Genomic DNA, 18,386 nt, shown 5'->3' with positions numbered 1-18,386 from the left:
TCAGATTACGAACAGCTCGATTCGGCGATCGTCGCGCCCCCTCAAAACACAAGCACAGGCCAGCACATCGTTATGAACGAGTAGACACAGTTGAAACCGAAATGATACTGAGTTTTGAGGATCCACTGTGAAAAATTGCAAGTTCATCACATACCACTCTGCTTTCAGTAACTCTTGTTTTACTGTCGGCACCCCAGGAGGACATCCTAGTATAAAATGACCCAAGAGAAAGCAAAAGACGACTGTTCGCCGAGAAGCACAAGCCGCAGCTCAAGTGATGCATCGAAATCGAAAGAAAAGAAGGAAAAGTCGTTTCTGTCGAAGGTATGTTACTATGTGCCACTTATGCCCAGCTAATGAAAAACCAATAAACATGGCTCTGTACTATGAAGGGCAGCTTGAATGTAGCACAAATGCAATATCAAATGTTGAATGCATAACTTATGTGTTCCCACCGTCTCTAGGTTGTGATCAGACGTTTACCTGCCAGCATGACAGAGGAACAATTTCTGGAACAAATTTCGCCGGTTCCTGAGAACGACTATCTATATTTTGTAAAGGCAGACCTCGGGTACGTATCTTCTATCACAATTATACCAGAGAGAGAGAGAAAGTAAATACTGTTCACTTGTTGTGAGACGTTGACATGTGAACTGATATTCCATTTGTAACATGCATTTATGGGTCTCCTTGCAGGCTTGGTCAGCATGCATTCTCCAGAGCCTACATAAATTTTATCAATCAGGATGACATCTATATCTTCAAGGAGAAGTTTGACGGTTATGTCTTTCTGGATGTGAAAGGTACGCAGATGCTCAAGCAAGCTTCCTCACAAAGCTACAATGTTAAAACCGCATTATTGATACTGCATCCTGTTTTACTGTTGACACTTTTGACACAAGGCAGTAATTAGCTGAAAGTTCCTGAATAGGAGCTAGTTGACCACAGGAACTTCAGTTATACGAATACATAACGGTTTCCTTTTCATTTGTCAGGGAACGAGTATCCAGCTATTGTCGAGTATGCCCCTTTCCAGAAGACCCCGAAGCGTAGAGTCCGGAAACAGGACCCAAAGTCAGGCACTTTAGAGCAGGATGCGGAATATATAAAGTTCCTCGAGAGTTTAGAGCAACCGGAAGAAGTCACCTTGCCACCATTGGAAACTTACATTGAAGAAATTGAAGCGAGAGAGAAGGAAATGAAAGGTATTCCCTTCTGTCACAGAGCCGTCTGCCACAAACCTTATCGTGCATCGTCTTTTCCGCAGCAAATAACGGCTGCCTGAAAGTAACCACGCCGCTAATTGACTACCTAGTGCAGCGAAAGCTTGAGAAACTGGTAAGCTATGTTGTTATTCAGCGTTTAGTCTGGCAATTAATCCAGTATGTGTGGGTTTTCGTTGGGTTCAACCTCAAAGCACGACACTCTTGATATGCCCCATTCCCAATTTTGCGTTCCCGATTACCTTTGTTTTGGAAAACGCACCGGGCGTTTGTTGGTTCTTCTGCCGACCTTTCCTAATGGAGAGGCCCCCACAATTTTTTTCGTGATGTTCAATGTATTTGCCGCTTCGTAGTTCAAAATGTACGCATACACGCGCAGGGTTGTTAAGTAACCGATTACATCTTTTTAGATACTTTTTGTGTAACTTGAGTGAAATATCAGATACATTTTCATGGAGGTACTTTTATCTGAACTCAGTTATTTTCTTCGGTAACTTTTGCTCTATTTCGGAGTATTTTTTCTCATTAAAAAAACCGTGAGAGACAACCGCCATCAATAGGTGGCACAATTCGGCTAGGCAACCTGACCTGGGTGCTTTGCAATCATTCGCAGTATTGGAGTCTGCATTTCTCAAATACGACACTGGGTTACCAAGCAGTGCCATGCTGGAGCGGTTATTTAGCTTGCGGGGGTCTAACTAATAACAGTTCGCTAAATCAAACCAATAAATTTTTGGAAAAGTAACTGTAAATGTATCTGTAACTGTATCAGTATTTTCTCCCATGTAGTAGCTGTAACTCAGATACTTTTGAAAAGTAACTTTAACAACCCTAGACTAATACTCAGTGTGCAATCCACCCATCTCTAATAGAACTGTAACTAAATTTTTGGAAAAGTAACTGTAAAAGTATTGAGTACACTTTTGCAAGTATTTGTAACTGTACCAGTGTATTTTCTCCCATGTGGTAGCTGTAACTCATTGTAACTTTTGAAAAGTTACTTTAACAACCCTGGTAATACTTAGTGTGCAATATACCCTCCATCTCTAAATGAAAAGTAACTAAATTTTTGGAAAAGTAACTGTAAAAGTATATGAAACTTACCAGTATTTTCTCCCACATAGTAGCTGTAACTCAGGTACTTTTAAAAAGTAACTTTAACAACTCTGGACTAACACTTAGTGTGCAATATTCCCTCCATCTCTAAAAGAAACTACGTGAGCAGCGTAGAGAAGAGAGGAAGCAGAGAGAAGTGGAAAAGAAGAAGCTGCGAGAGGAAGAGAAGCGACGTCGACGTCTGGACAAGGAACGTTCCAAAGACTCTTCCAAGAAAGAACCCGGTGGAAAGCTGGACGACACATTTGAGGAACCAGAGGCAAATGTTGTGAAGGTAACAATGGGATGCCAAAGAATACTTCTGGATTGTTGCTCTTTGCCCCACACAAGTCAGACTTACCAGTCTCCACATAGAACGTTAGGAATGTGAGCTGGTATTACACCTTCATAAAGGTACCAGTATGTCAGACTATACCGGTATGCCTACGACTATGTGCATACCTACGTTCCGCTTTACGCAGGTGAAATGTGAACAGCTTGTTCGCCTGAGACCCACCATCTTTTGGTCGCTGAACACATAAATGTGGTCCGCACGCGTGCACCAGTCTTTCATCCTCAAACGTTTTCAGCAACCTCAACAAAACACTTGTTTGTTGTTTTTGTTTGGGCATACTTGTCCGTCCTGCAAGTCTTGTTCCTTGTTGTTCACCCTTGCAGTATAGGGATATTAATGATCCCTCGAGGCCATAGCTCAGCATAGCATTATGGAGGTAATCTATTCTGTACAGCCAAGAGGGAAACTTTTACTTAGTCCTTTTCTGTCATTTACCTTTACCTTGTCATAGAGAATTGACTGGGCTGTTTGCTGAGCAAGTAATGCTGCATATGATCGCACGCCCCCTTCATGGGCTTGTGCTGTACTTTCATCTCGGCGAGGTGCTGGCACTACGTTGGGGTACGTGATAACTGCACCTGCTAGTTTTTGAGGCTTCTTTGGCCCTTTTTTTCATTGGGGGAGGGGGGGAGCAGCAAAAAAAATTCATGGTCCCTTTAATATGCAGTTTGCATGGTACAGCAGTGTGTCCAGTAACACACACATTTGTGTTACGTTGCTGAGGTCACGTTGCATTCCTTCAGGTTCTCAAGAACCCAGTGAGGGAACAGGACGTCACGGCAAAAGAAGTGGGAAGTGCTAAGGAGAATAAAGATGGACATTCTGGCAGTGCAAAAGAAGCGTCCGGATACTCCAGACCTTCAACGATCCCAAGGATTCCCAGAGGAAACAAGAAGGAGTGGGAAAAACAAAAGACGCCTAGCAGAGTTACAAAGGACTTTGGCGCGTCGTCTAAAGCGAAGGGGGAAGGAGCTCACCGGTAAGCAGAGGCGTTCTGTAGCCGACATGGATTCGTAATGAAGCCTGCGAGTTAGGTAAGGGATAACTGGACCCTTTTTTTTCCCCCTCAGGCCATCAACCACCGGGCTTAGCCTAGACGCGAAAGCCGAGGAGAAAAGACCGCAAGAATCCAGAGTGAAAACTGTGGTGGACAGTAAGAATGCGGCAGTTGAAAAAGAGAAGGAGAAAGAAAGGCCCAGGGAGAGGGAACGAGTCGAGAGAGACAAGGACAGAGAAGAAAAGGATAGGCAGAAAGACCCACGGACTGAAAGGAGAATACGAAACAAGGTATATTGATGTATAGTGCTGTTTTTATATTGTGCATACCTAATCCATGGTTCCTGAACCCGTTTAACATGTCCAGAAGTATAGGAGAGAATTTAGTTGCACTTACAAAAGACAAAAAAAAAATCATGTGTAAGATTCACTGCAGCGTGATGTACGTGTGTGTGATAGTCTGAGTTTCTTCACCTGAGAATGCCTTCTAACATGCAGGACCGGCCGTCAATTGAGATCTATCGTCCTGGCATGAGAAGAATGGCAAAAGCTACTCAAGAGGATGAGGCTGTACAACGACATAGTTCAACTAAAACAGGCCATGGCAGTGACGACACAAAGACTGCGGCGGATGGCGACTCAAGAAGTCCAGGCACGCCTGCTGACGATGAAACGTAGCACCCTGAAAGTACTGTGCTTGAGTGTATTTATGTGGAATGGTTTGAAAAATAAACATTGTTTTCCTCTTATATCTCCTGAGCATGCAAGTTAGCCTAGCAAAAAAAGAAAAGAGAAAAAGGTAGTGATGGGCACATATTCAAATTTTTGAGTACCTAATTTTGAGTAGTTTTGAACGAGCTAAAAGGCTACCCCAAATTTGAAAATACAAAGCAGTACCAGAATGTCTTGACAGTAAACTGAGTGCAACAAAATGGAAAAATGTGTGTTTATCAATGGCTCAAGTAATACCCTCTGTGAGGCCGGCCTCATAGAGGGGCCGGCCTCAACGGCGAGCCCTTTCACAAGCACCACCACCACAGTAATCATGATAACGAAAGCTTGTACTGAATGCTTTGCATAGTTCTGCATTTCTTGGAGTCCCTTTAAATCGGGGAAACAACGGGCGTGTGCGTCGCAAACACGAAATATATGCACGCGCAGAACGTACGTACCCAACGCACCGCACCCATACAGGAACGGCACACGATGCACTTTGGCAGGCAACATTGGTAGCGATGGCCGCCGCCATCGTGAATCATATGATTTGTGTTTGTGAATAGGGCGCAGCTCATATACGGCCACGCAGTGAAACCGGTGAAAGTGCCACGCAAACCTTGCTCCTCTTCGTGGAGAAACTGAACTCAGAACTGGAGCGAGGCTTTTGGAGAAGCTTTGGTATGTACGACGTTGCTCAATCATCAACCTTCCGCATGTTGCTGTGGCTCATCTCGTACCGGTATGGGGGTGTTAGGCGCCAACGCTCCGTAAGCGTAACTTTAGCGTGTCTTTATTTTGTCACTGCTCATGTCTAAAGTTGGCTCTAACTCCGATTGAGAGTGTGGCCTTCATAATTCGTATATTCACACACTAGTTGTGTAAGGTGCACACGCGTACAAGCAGCAGCACAGCGTAAAGAAAATGAAATTTTTCTCAAGTAAAAGAAAAGGAAATCCCCAGGGGTATAGTTGTAAGAGAACAAAGGTTGTCATGGTGTCAAAACGTGTTACTAAGGCTATATTTCATCAGCAACTTGTCTGTAAGGAGGCTTTGTACATCTTGGACCTTTTAATTATATTCAGGTGGACAAGATGAACTTGAGCTGTTGCGAGTTTTCTTATTTGGGTTTTGTCCTTCATGTTGCAGTCACACATGATGGAGAACCCCGCCAAACTTCGGTTCCAAATCAGGAGCAACCTGGCCAAGGTGAAGATGTACGAGCAGAGGGACCTTCAAGAAAAAGCGGCAGCTCGCATCCCAGTCAAGGATTTGACCCGCAAAGCTCAGATGTCTATGCTTGACATCTCTAGTCAACCCTCTCCTGCAACCTTACCCAAGCCCACTTTCAGAGACTTCCTCCTCCTCGAACTGCTGCACTGGTTTAAAAACAGCTTCTTTACGTGGGTTGACACTCTGCCCTGTAGTCAGTGTAAATCGGAGACAAAAGTGGTAGGCGGGGGGGACCCAACGCCAGAAGACGTCCGCTACATGGTGTCGCGAGTCGAGCTTCACGAGTGCCCCAAATGCCACACTCAAGAACGGTTCCCGAGGTACGACCATCCCGGGAAATTGTTGGAAACGCGTAGAGGGCGCTGCGGCGAGTGGGCAAACTGTTTCACCCTGTGCTGCCGCGCCCTGTCGTTCGATGCCCGCCTCGTGCTGGACTGGACGGATCACGTGTGGACAGAGGTCTTCTCAGAGTCACAGGGACGGTGGGTCCACTGTGATTCGTGCGAAGACCTGTGCGATGCCCCGCTGATCTATGAGGTTGGATGGGGAAAGAAACTTTCCTACGTGTTGGCCTTTTCCGCGTACGAGGTTCAGGACGTCACGTGGCGGTACACGACGGACTTTGCCGCCACCCTTTCCAGACGTGTGCTCTACGCGGAGTCCGACGTCGTCGACCTCGTCTTGAGCGAGACGCGGAAGCTGCAGCGTGATATACCGGCGGAACGTAAGGACTACCTGTTGGCACGCAGGGTTCAAGAACTTGCCGAGTTGCTTACGCCGCGAAAGGCGTCGGACGTCGATAAGCATGGACGCATTTCGGGGTCCTTAGCGTGGCGACAGCAACGAGGGGAAACTGGTGTCCATTTTTGCCCCCGTGTCTTCAAGCCTAGGAGTTCCGATTGCAAGACCGTAGTTCTAAAATACTCGGCTTCGAAGGACCTGTACATAGTCTCGGAAGACGGAACGCAAGTCGAAAATATTCCCGGATGGCAGAACGGAGTGTTTTCCCAAGACAAACTGTTTCGGAAAGTTGAGCCCGATTGGAAGATGGTGTACCTGACAAGGATTGAGGGGGAGGATAAAGGTACAGTCTCATGGAAGCTGGATTTTTCGTCGAACCAGGCAGTGGAGACAATCGCTGTAGTGTGCAAGTCTGCAACTTTTGAGAATGGTGAAGTCAGATGGCTGCTGTGTAGCGAAGACAGTTGTGTTCGCCTGCAGAGTGGTAGGTAGTGCTAACCACATTTTTTGTTGCCATAATGCGACCTAGCATGTGTAGCTGCACTGAGGCTGTTGCCAGTTAAGTGCCTCGTCAGGGTGAGTGCCGTAAGTGTTGGACGGCTCGGCGGTAGGCATGTCAATGTTGTGTCTAGAGTAGACAAATTTTCAACAGCTAGTGGGAACTCGTCTTGTCTCAATGTCACAGCAACAAGTGCGATTATACAGGGTGTTTCAGTTGAATCCCCAGGCTAAATAATTCGTGAACAGGTGCACCAGTCGAATAACTTTCTGTTTTTACAAGTATCTGTCCGATACCACCTACAAGCTGCGCACCGTGTGAGTGGGTGGGGGGCGCTCATTATTTAAATAAAAATTCAAATGAGTTTCGTGAAAAAACGTAACTTCTAAAGCAGGGCGCTATCGGCATTAAAATGGGTACTACCCCTTTTGGAACCTTCAGTGGACACCTTTTAGCGAAAAATCTGCCACCGAAGCGGGTCATTTGTTGAAGTAATTAGTTGGCTTACATTAGTTAGTGGTTTACATATTTTTGTCGCGGCAAAGCGCAAAAGGACGTAATTCATTGGTGGATAAGGGAGTGAAAGAGCGTCCTTTTGCGCTTCACCACGACCAACTGCGACAAAATATGTAAACCGAAACCAACTAATTACTGCAACAAATGACCGGCTTCGGTGGCAGATAGTTTTTTCACGAAACTCATTTGAATTTTTATTTAAATAATGAGCGCCCCCCACTCAAACCAACCACACATTCACACGGTGCGCAACTTGTAGGTGGTATCGGACAGATACTTGTAAAAAAAAGTTTTTAGATTGGTGCACCCGTACACAAATTATTTAGCCCGGGGATTTAACTGAAACACCCTGTGTACAGTGCTTGTCGCTGCAAATGTTATTCTTTTCATCAGTTTTAGTAGATTACTATGCCAACCAACATTTTCCTCTTCCCTATTGAAAAGTATTCTGTGGTATCTTTTGCATCAATCTAGAGAACCCTTGTCCTCTGGACACTGAACTGTAGCAACAGGAGTTGCCCGGGAAAGCAGTTATCTCTTTGACGCTTTAGCTATTGCGTTTACTGTAAATGTTGTCGATTTAGCATGGAACATATTTTCACGGTTTGGTGAAGGCCATACTTGATGCAAGGAACGATGCAAGGAACATAAATTCGTGAAAAACGCTGGCTCATGTTTCTTGTTGATGTCAGTGTATCTTCTTCACGGGTAGTTCTTACGGATTACGGGTAACTGCTACTTACGGGTAATTCTCAATGTTTTGGCGCTCGCGAACAACGTGAAAAATCGTTCAACACACACACAAAACACTTTACAGTATTTAATGATTCCGCTTTTACATTGTCATTTAATGACGTAGCCTGATGGTTCTCTTTCTTGCAGGGGACGGGCCACAAATAGTATCATCGCTCAAAGGAGCTCGTATCCTGATCCTGAAGGCTGAACTTGAAGGAGGAAAGGGGCCTGTGGCATGGCAGCATGCTCAACTTTTTAGGGAGGCATTAGACAGTGATGTTCCATCCTTGGAAATCAAGGTTACCCTGTCTGAACAGTAATTTTTATCAGCCGCCGTGACTGCCATGAACTAAGTCATTTTTTTAATTCAACCAAATATGTATAGTGTTTGACAGAGTTATAGATACAATTCACTTTTTTACTTGCCTGGTGAGTTGTGGTAAAATTTTCTCGCAGATGTAGGGATACAGGGCTGCAATTAAAAGCTCCCGGTGCAATGTTGGTCCTTCCTCTAAGGCTCAATTTTATCTTGGTAACCATTAAGCAGCTGGTACGCGAGGCGCGTCGCAGATGTAGGGATACAGGGCTGCAACTAAAAGCTCCTGGTGCAATGCTGGTCCATCCTCTAAAGCTCAATTTTATCTTGGTAACCATTAAGCAGCTGGTACGCGAAGAGCGTCGCAGATGTAGGGATACAGGGCTGCAATTAAAAGCTCCCGGTGCAATGCTGGTCCTTCCTCTAAAGCTGAATTTTATCTTGGTAACCATTAAGCAGCTGGTACGCGAAGAGCGTCGCAGATGTAGGGATACAGGGCTGCAATTAAAAGCTCCCGGTGCAATGCTGGTCCTTCCCCTAAAGCTCAATTTTATCTTGGTAACCATTAAGCAGCTGGTACGCGAAGAGCGTCGCAGATGTAGGGATACAGGACTGCAATTAAAAGCTCCCGGTGCAATGCTGGTCCTTCCTCTAAAGCTGAATTTTATCTTGGTAACCATTAAGCAGCTGGTACGCGAAGAGCGTCGCAGATGTAGGGATACAGGGCTGCAACTAAAAGCTCCCGGTGCAATGCTGGTCCTTCCCCTAAAGCTCAATTTTATCTTGGTAACCATTAAGCAGCTGGTACGCGACGAGCGTCGCAGATGTAGGGGTACAGGGCTGCAATTAAAAGCTCCCGGTGCAATGCTGGTCCTTCCTCTAAAGCTCAATTTTATCTTTGTAACCATTAAGCAGCTGGTACGCGAAGAGCGTCGCAGATGTAGGGATACAGGGCTGCAATTAAAAGCTCCCGGTGCAATGCTGGTCCTTCCTCTAAAGCTGAATTTTATCTTGGTAACCATTAAGCAGCTGGTACGCGAAGAGCGTCGCAGATGTAGGGATACAGGGCTGCAACTAAAAGCTCCCGGTGCAATGCTGGTCCTTCCCCTAAAGCTCAATTTTATCTTGGTAACCATTAAGCAGCTGGTACGCGACGAGCGTCGCAGATGTAGGGGTACAGGGCTGCAATTAAAAGCTCCCGGTGCAATGCTGGTCCTTCCTCTAAAGCTCAATTTTATCTTTGTAACCATTAAGCAGCTGGTACGCGAAGAGCGTCGCAGATGTAGGGATACAGGGCTGCAATTAAAAGCTCCCGGTGCAATGCTGGTCCTTCCTCTAAAGCTGAATTTTATCTTGGTAACCATTAAGCAGCTGGTACGCGAAGAGCGTCGCAGATGTAGGGATACAGGGCTGCAACTAAAAGCTCCCGGTGCAATGCTGGTCCTTCCTCTAAAGCTGAATTTTATCTTGGTAACCATTAAGCAGCTGGTACGCGAAGAGCGTCGCAGATATAGGGATACAGGGCTGCAATTAAAAGCTCCCGGTGCAATGCTGGTCCTTCCTCTAAAGCTCAATTTCATCTTGGTAACCATTAAGCAGCTGGTACGGGAGGCGCGTCGCAGATATAGGGATACAGGGCTGCAATTAAAAGCTCCCGGTGCAATGCTGGTCCTTCCTCTAAAGCTGAATTTTATCTTGGTAACCATTAAGCAGCTGGTACGCGAAGAGCGTCGCAGATGTAGGGATACAGGGCTGCAACTAAAAGCTCCCGGTGCAATGCTGGTCCTTCCTCTAAAGCTGAATTTTATCTTGGTAACCATTAAGCAGCTGGTACGCGAAGAGCGTCGCAGATATAGGGATACAGGGCTGCAATTAAAAGCTCCCGGTGCAATGCTGGTCCTTCCTCTAAAGCTCAATTTCATCTTGGTAACCATTAAGCAGCTGGTACGGGAGGCGCGTCGCAGATATAGGGATACAGGGCTGCAATTAAAAGCTCCCGGTGCAATGCTGGTCCTTCCTCTAAAGCTGAATTTTATCTTGGTAACCATTAAGCAGCTGGTACGCGAAGAGCGTCGCAGATATAGGGATACAGGGCTGCAATTAAAAGCTCCCGGTGCAATGCTGGTCCTTCCTCTAAAGCTCAATTTCATCTTGGTAACCATTAAGCAGCTGGTACGGGAGGCGCGTCGCAGATATAGGGATACAGGGCTGCAATTAAAAGCTCCCGGTGCAATGCTGGTCCTTCCTCTAAAGCTCAATTTTATCTTGGTAACCATTAAGCAGCTAGTACGCGAGGAACGTCGCAGATGTAGGGATACGGGGCTGCAATTAAAAGCTCCCGGTGCAATGCTGGTGCTTCCTCTAAAGCTCAATTTTATCTTGGTAACCATTAAGCAGCTAGTACGCGAGGAGTGTCGCAGATGTAGGGATACGGGGCTGCAATTAAAAGCTCCCGGTGCAATGCTGGTCCTTCCTCTGAAGCTCAATTTTATCTTGGTAACCATTAAGCATCTGGTACGCGAGGAGCGTCGCAGATGTAAGGATACAGGGCTGGATACAGGGCTGCAATTCGGCATTCGGCATAGAGCATTCGGCATGATACAGGGCTGCAATTAAAAGTACATTGTTCAAACTAACCTAGAGTAGTCTAGGAGAATTTCCCAGCTATATAGCGAAGAATGTACCTTCTGACCAGTTCTCAGTTGAGAAAATACCGCATTTGCTCACATTCGATCAACGTTACGTAAGCAGGTCAGCTCTCCGCGCAGTTCCCGAGTTTCTCTCTCTCCCCTATTGCCCGTGGAGCGACCTCATTTGTCCCTGCCCAAATAAAGGGGGATACAAAGACGCCTGTCGCTCTGTCCGTGAAATCTTCCGCCACACTCAGCTGCTCTCGAATAGTCTGCGAGAATGTGCGCCTGTAAAGTTGCCTTTGCCGCATTTCGGGAAGTGAAGAGGCAAAGTCAGCGTCGTGCTTCCATACTCGCGCATTGGTTATGACACCATTGCATTTTGCAGAAAACTCAACAGGTAAACATTTCAGATCAATGACGACGAAGCCCGGGCTTGGACACATCTGTTACGTTTATCTATTACATGTCAGACCGCTTTTTCCAAACGTTCCGCGAGACCATTCCTGATAATCCGCGCCAAGATGTACAGTAGGCTTCACCTGATACACTGAGGCGTTAGGTGGAGATCACCTCTGACCTGCCCATGTGCGCCATGTACTCCGATAGGAGCAGCCGTAGCATATATCTCGAAGAGCTGATGTCGGATTCAAGGGTTACAGAATTTTTCAAGGGTTACTGAAGCTTCGGGAACTGTGTGTTCTGCCGCTTTCTTCCTCGGGCCGAGCATTTTTCAGCACCCCGTCGTGTATGTATCTGTATTTATGAAGGCATGCAAAGCGCGAGAAGGCGCCGGGCAATTTGGAATCGCGTTTAATGCGTATCGCTGATTCACCGACACAGCTTTTTGTTCCTCCAGCTCCCGTGGCGTAGTGGTTAGTATGATCGCTTTCCACGCCGAGTCTGCAAGGCGAAGAGAGTTCGAATCCAAGCACCAGCTGTGACGTTCCCCGGGCTTTCGGCAGAATTTCCGGACGAATGTCGGCAAAGTTTCCCCTGAAGTCGGCCCAGGGCGCATGCTGACCTCTCTCAATCTGTCCACGGCTGTCATAGCCACAGTTGCTTCGCGGCTCTAACACGGAATTAGAAAAAAAAAAAGATTTACAGTGACATAAACAAAAGCTTCTCGGTTATCAAGATGAAACTCTCGAGTCATCGTTATTAAAATAAATCTGTAGTTGTTTTTGGTTATAAAAATGCTACACGTATCCGTTATTGTTTAGTGATACCTCGACAACAGACGGGGAATGGGCGAAATCTCGATGAAGCTTCTAAGTTTACCGATAGGGCCGAGCACACGCAGGCTCTTTACTAATAGAACGCAGGGATCAACGCAATAACAGAACGGACTTGATAGTGTCAGTATATTGCATCAGTATCGTAACAGTATGTTGTAATTCTATCGTTTATCGCGAAGTCCAAAAGCCTATACATAGTTACGCCCCGGTCTCATTCCGGCACACGCAGTACATGTCGAGAACGCGGCGTCTAATGCAGGCATCGTACCGGTTGATGCGACTGACGGTGTCGATGACTTTCATTCCACCAACGCTATTCACAGCCACTGTGCTTTCCAAGAGAGCACCCGTGTTGGACGCATTCAGGGTAACCCAGAAGAACAGCGTTCCGTCCTTTACGTGCGTAAGATGTCGCTTTTGTACGCTGATCACCTTCTCTAATATAAGCGGGACGCACTTTCCTGGCACTTCCTCTTCCAACCAGCCATTTACGGTGTCCACTACAAGCACGGCCATGCGCGCTGCTAACGGTTTCTTGGCAGATACCTCGCGTGTTCGTTGGCAGCAGCACCAGTGTGGTGATATGGAGGCATCCTCGCACGTCCTATCTTCAGGTATCTCATGCAAGAGGCTCATACCGTACTTGGTTCTGTATTCCTGCTTGTCGGCAAAGGCAGGGAACTGCGATATTTCCAACAGTGTAGCGTGGAGATCAAACGGTGTCGTCAGCCTACGCTGGTTCTTGCGAAGATTTTCGACTACGTCGGGATATTTCATATGGAAAGCTGAAGGAAACATTAAGAAACAGAAGGGTAATCTCTCTTCGTACTTTCCCGTTAATAATAGGCGGACGTCTCCGGTTCGGAATCCATGGTCGCTCAAGAAGACGACCACTGAACGATTCATGACTCCGGCGTCCTCGAGACTCTGGAATGTTGCTCGGAATGAAGCGTCAGCGTAACCGGGCCCGTGAAAATTATCATGCGTTATGTCACTGATCCAGGTATACGAAAAGTGCAGCTCGTCTTTCAGGAGAGAGAGCAGCGACGCCATATAGCCCAAGTATACCGATGTCTGATCTCTGCTTCCCATACAGGGATGCGTGCCACTGTAAAACCGATGCGGCGGTTCTGACGCGGCGAGAATCAGAGGGCGAGCGTAGTAATCCACGGGAGGATCACGAAAGCCGCGGCAAAAGCGCCTGAACAAGCCAGCGTCTGGCATCTCTTCTAGGAACAGCGTGTAGTAGCCTTGTCGAGAGTACTCCTTCCAGATCAAGTCTTCGCCGTCAAAGAAACGCTTGGTACAAGATCTGTTCACTTCACTTCCTTTCTTGCCGGTCACCAAAGGGATCTGATTTGGAAAAGAGTTGTCGCCCACTTTCGTCATTCCGAGCATCTCAAATGGACGGAACCGTTCGATATAATCGCGCGTCCGTTTCATAAAACGCTTAAAGTTGAGACGAGACACCGAGTCCAGTCCCAGTACTACGACACTCAGTTTTTCAGTAGTACCGTCTGACACCGCGGATGTGAATTGGCGTTCAGATTGCCCTTCCTTTTTCATCGTGGGCAGAAGGAAGAAGTCCGTATAAAAAACTTCACCGTTGCGACAACGGCATTCCACTTTGATGTACTCCGCATGAACCGGAACTCCGAAGGTCAGGTCAACTCGTTCGCTGAAGACGATCGTGTCGTCTGGAATACGTGCCGAGCGGTTTCGGCCGACTTCCTGATATGTACACGCGATGTCCTGCAAGTTACACATGTAGTACATTTGCAAAACTTCACGGCTGAGATGAAGGGCCGAGCCTCTTTGGAGTATTGCTGCTGGTGGGTCGTCGCAGCGCCTACTCTGCAAGCGATAGATGTGCTTCTTAAGGGACGGGTCGAATGGATCGAAGCCACGAATCCTGCACCTGCTGGTGTCGACGACGTATTCATTGTCATCGCGATAGAAGCTAGGAAGTTGGTAGTAGATGATTCCAGGTATTACGCATATAGGTGGAAGAATGCACAGAGCGACGAGTGACCTATGGGCCCACCACTCCATGACCTATGGATACAACAAGCAGATAAGTACAATGCAACCGCAGGAAGTCTTAACTTAACATACATACCTTTTGCATCGCTGTGCGGTTTCTCCATTTCTCCATTACAGTTTATTCTTCTTAGCTTGACCATATGGCCATAATATGGATACGAATCAAGCTTCTTCGTCTACGTCCAAGGAAGAACGTGCATTTCTTCGCTTCAGTTGTGTGTTTCCGAACGTTTTAGTAGAGTGTTTGGTTAAGGGTTCGGTACACTTCGTTTTGTTGGCAACGTACCTCTAACTATTTCTACCCTTCGGTTATTCTAATGGCGAATTTGGATGATCATTTCGTGGCAACTTTTTTTGTCAGATCCCGAGCAGCCATGTTCGCTTGGTCAAAACGAAGCAATCTTGCATGTTAACGTGGCGCTTTCCGAGCACCTGGAATTTGCCAACTAGCACTTTTCGCCCGGTCTCTAAGTCTCGGAACGACCGAGCAGCGGGTTGCCCAACTATATCCCGTGTCGCCACATCCGCACTGCAACGGTGGCGAGTTCCCCCATTGGCCCGCACGTTGAAGTCCACGTGCTTTAGCAGACGACGGAACCCGAATACGGGCGACCGCAGTTACCCTGGCGTGATCCAAGTTACTAAAACCGCTAGATTCCTGGCACTCATGTTCGGGTGGCAACGGTCACGTGATCCAGATCGGGCGCCGACCTAGCAATCTCCGAGCGCTAGGCCGTATTGCCATGAAATGACCACCCTAGACCACGGTGGTGTTGCCTTGACACACAAATCCCTCCCCCCCCCTCTCACTCCTTCGCCACGTGGTCATATGGAAGTGGTGGTGATGGAACGGCCACGCTCAGGCGCAAACATATCACGACATCGCAGGGAGGGACTGTGCATCCTGGGGCTACTTCACAGGGAACTTACACCATTAACCTTACATCCACCGTGCGTGTCTATGCTGATGATTGCGTCATCTATCGTCAGATTACTTACGATTCTGATATGGAATTACTTCGCACTGGGCTCATTCTTATCGAAGTGTATGGTAATTTCTCGCTCTAATGAAGTGCATGAGACTTATTCAATTAACGTTCCACGTGAATCAGTACCACATTACAAATACCTAGCCGTTTTGATTTCACCTCTCATGGTGCGCGCATATTGGATATATTACTAACGACGCATCCATGGAAGGTACGTACTCCGAATTGTTTCATCCACTCTAACAAGGTTACTTTGTATAAGTCACTAGTCCTTCCAAAGTTCGAATATGCAGTCTCCCTTGTTTCCACTACTACTCCTGTTTCCAGACAACGTGTTCAGTGCCAAGCTGATTCGTACCATGCTTAAACACCATACAACCCATGATACAGCCGTTGGGATTCGATAACGTACTTGTGCTTGTGCGAGGGAAATAGTTCCGTTGTACCAACGACGTCCATAAGTATAGCTCCATCTTGCTCGAGCACATAACAATCATTCGTTGCAAATGACATTCACTTTGCTTTGCACTTCCTTTTACCGTTGCTTCATTGGATGCAGTTCAGTACTATACCTCCGCAACGATGTCAATAAAACTTTCTTGTTTCTGGGTATTTTTCACGGATACCGTGACGACGGGAAACAGGCGTGGTCCTGATGCTTTTAAATAAAGCGGAGTGCATGCATACTAGCTGGAGGAGACAAATGACACACACAAGTCACGAACACTACAACGAACTTCACGTTATCAAGATATTGCAAGAGTATTCTGGAGCCGACACTAGTAATCACCGAGTACAGAAATATGTCTGTCTACGCCACTGTAATATTTCGCCAGACGCAGTACATCTCAAGAAGGCGGTGACTAATACAAGAGTCAGGCGAGTGGAATCTATTTAAACGACTCACAATGTCAACGACCTTCATGCCACCAGCCTTATTCGTGGCCACTGTGCTTTCTAAGAGGGCACCTGTGTTGGACGCTGTGAGGGTGACCCAGAAGAACAGCGTTCCGTCCTTTACGTGCGTTAGAAGTCGCTTTTGGACGCTGATCACCGTCCCGAATATAAGCGGGACGCACTTTCCTGGCACTTCCTTTTCCAACCAGTCATTTACGGTGTCCACTACAAGTATTGCCGCGCGTGCGGCAAATGGGTTCTTGGCGGACACCTCGCGTGTTTGTTGGCAGCAGCACCAGTGTGGTGATATGGAGGCATCCTCGCACGTCCTATCTTCAGGTATCTCATGCAAGAGGCTCATACCGTACTTAGTTCTGTATTCCTGCTTGTCGGCAAAGGCAGGGAACTGCGATATCTCCAACAGGGTGGCGTGGAGATCAAACGGTGTCGTCAGCCTACGCTGGTTCTTGCGAAGGTTTTCAATTACGTGAGGGTATTTTTGATGGAAAGCTGGAGGAAACATTAAGAAACAGAAGGGTAGTCGATCTTCGTACTTTCCAGTTAATAATAGACGGATGTCTCCGTATCGGATTCCATGGTCGCTCAAGAAGACGACGACTGAACGGTTCATGACTCCCGCTTGCTCGAGACTTTGAAACGTTGCTCGGAATGAACTGTCAGCATAACCAGCTCCGTTAACGTCTTCGTGCGCTACGTCAATTATCCATGTATAGGAAAAATGCAGCTCGTCTTTCAGAAGAGATAACACCGACGCCGTGTAGTTCAAGTGTACCGATGTCTGATCTCTGGCTCCAAAGCAGGGAAGTTTGCCACTGTAAACCTTCAGGGCTGATCTCGAAACTGCCAGAATGAGAGGACTAGGGTAGTAATCGACAGGAGGGTCGCGAAAGCCACGGCAGTATTGCCTGAACAAGCCAATCCAATCCGTTTCTTCTAGGAAGAGAGTGTGGTAACCTTTGCGAGAATATCTCTTCCAAACCAAGTCTTCATCGTCAAGGAAGCTTGTGGCACATAATTCGTTCACCTCGCTTTCTTTCTTGCCAGTCAGCAACGGAATCTGATTTGGAAAAGTGTTGTCGCCCACTTTCGTCATGCCAAGCATCTCAAATGGACGAAAACGTTCGATATAATTGCGCGTCCGTTTCATATAACGCATGAAGTTGAGACGAGACACCGAGCCCAGTCCAAGTACTACGACACTCAGTTTTTCAGCAGTACCGTCTGACACCGCAGATGGGAATTGGCGTTCAGATTGCACTTTCTTTTTCATCATGGGCAGAAGGAAGAAGTCCGTGTAAAAAACTTCACCGTTTCGACAACGGCATTCCACTTTGATGTACTCCGCATTCACTGGAACTCCGAAGGTAAGAGTAACCCGTTCGCTGTAGACGACGCTGTCGTCTGGGATATTCGCCGTGCGGTTTCGGCCGACCTCTTGATATGTACATGCGACGTGCTTCGGAACACACCCGTAGTACATTAGCAGAACTTTATCGCTGAAATAAAGGGACGAATCTCTTTGGAATATTACTGGTGGTGGGATATCACAACGTTCAGGTGGCATGCTGTAGATGTGTTCTTTGAGAGACGGGTCGAATGGATCGAAGTCACGAATCCTGCACTTGCTGGTGTTAACGACGTATTCATTGGGATCGCAGTAGAAGCTAGTAAGTTGATAGCAGATGATTGCGGGTATCATGAAAAGAAGTGGAAGAATGCATAGTGTGACTAGTGGCCTTTTAGTCCACCACTGCATGACCTATGAATGTACACAAGCAGAGCCTAATAAGTATACAATGCGAGTACAGGAAATTTAAACTCAACCCATCTTTTAATTTAAACTCAACCTACCGTTTCATTCGCTGTTCTCATTGTTCTCAGCTTCGAAATGGCTTGGAATTCTGCTGATTCATCTTCTTCTTCTTCTTCTACCAATGAGATAATGGCCGTGAGCCACTAAGGGAGATTGGCCAGGACAAAAGTGGCGTGAGATGTTTGTTTATGTCTGTGCAGTAATGATGGGGACTAAGGCCAAGTCGGATCCAAGTGTCTTATGACATATATGACATGTGATGACTAATGCAGGAACTGGATATGCACGTATGTAGGAATATGCGTATGACGACTATGCAGGGCCAAAAGGAT

The 18,386-nt window shown here is 46.9% G+C and overlaps 4 protein-coding genes across 5 annotated transcripts; 2 read left to right on the top strand and 2 right to left on the bottom strand.

Moving 5' to 3' along the window:
* Window positions 1-16: 16 nt before the first annotated feature.
* Window positions 17-4,420, top strand: LOC135366888 (regulator of nonsense transcripts 3B-like). Its single transcript, XM_064599855.1, has 9 exons — window positions 17-324; window positions 465-571; window positions 697-803; window positions 996-1,205; window positions 1,268-1,338; window positions 2,434-2,613; window positions 3,417-3,652; window positions 3,744-3,960; window positions 4,168-4,420. Exons 1-9 carry the CDS (start codon window positions 217-219, stop codon window positions 4,345-4,347), a joined length of 1,416 nt encoding a protein of 471 aa, XP_064455925.1. The 5' UTR covers window positions 17-216; the 3' UTR covers window positions 4,348-4,420.
* Window positions 4,421-4,889: 469 nt separating this feature from the next.
* Window positions 4,890-8,533, top strand: LOC135366887 (peptide-N(4)-(N-acetyl-beta-glucosaminyl)asparagine amidase-like). The gene is made up of 3 exons (XM_064599854.1): window positions 4,890-5,064; window positions 5,533-6,841; window positions 8,255-8,533. The coding sequence occupies exons 2-3, from the start codon at window positions 5,539-5,541 to the stop codon at window positions 8,425-8,427; spliced, it is 1,476 nt and encodes a 491-aa protein (XP_064455924.1). The 5' UTR covers window positions 4,890-5,064; window positions 5,533-5,538; the 3' UTR covers window positions 8,428-8,533.
* A 3,857-nt stretch (window positions 8,534-12,390) lies between these two features.
* Window positions 12,391-14,519, bottom strand: LOC135366129 (uncharacterized). Its single transcript, XM_064598783.1, has 2 exons — window positions 14,411-14,519; window positions 12,391-14,346 (listed from the first exon to the last, which is right to left on the bottom strand). Exons 1-2 carry the CDS (start codon window positions 14,444-14,446, stop codon window positions 12,490-12,492), a joined length of 1,893 nt encoding a protein of 630 aa, XP_064454853.1. The 5' UTR covers window positions 14,447-14,519; the 3' UTR covers window positions 12,391-12,489.
* A 1,526-nt stretch (window positions 14,520-16,045) lies between these two features.
* Window positions 16,046-18,181, bottom strand: LOC135366127 (uncharacterized). 2 transcript variants are annotated; one of them, XM_064598782.1, is made up of 2 exons: window positions 18,093-18,181; window positions 16,046-17,905 (listed from the first exon to the last, which is right to left on the bottom strand). In XM_064598782.1, the coding sequence occupies exons 1-2, from the start codon at window positions 18,098-18,100 to the stop codon at window positions 16,135-16,137; spliced, it is 1,779 nt and encodes a 592-aa protein (XP_064454852.1). In that variant the 5' UTR covers window positions 18,101-18,181; the 3' UTR covers window positions 16,046-16,134. The 2 variants fall into 2 exon arrangements, with proteins under 2 accessions (XP_064454852.1, XP_064454851.1); XM_064598781.1 differs by having other exon boundaries at window positions 16,046-18,000; window positions 18,093-18,154.
* Between the last annotated feature and the right edge of the window lie 205 nt (window positions 18,182-18,386).

The sequence above is a fragment of the Ornithodoros turicata genome, chromosome 8, assembly GCF_037126465.1.
Source record: "Ornithodoros turicata isolate Travis chromosome 8, ASM3712646v1, whole genome shotgun sequence".
In the NCBI taxonomy this organism is placed as follows: Eukaryota; Metazoa; Arthropoda; class Arachnida; order Ixodida; family Argasidae; genus Ornithodoros; species Ornithodoros turicata.
This window is presented reverse-complemented; position numbering and strand designations above follow the sequence as displayed.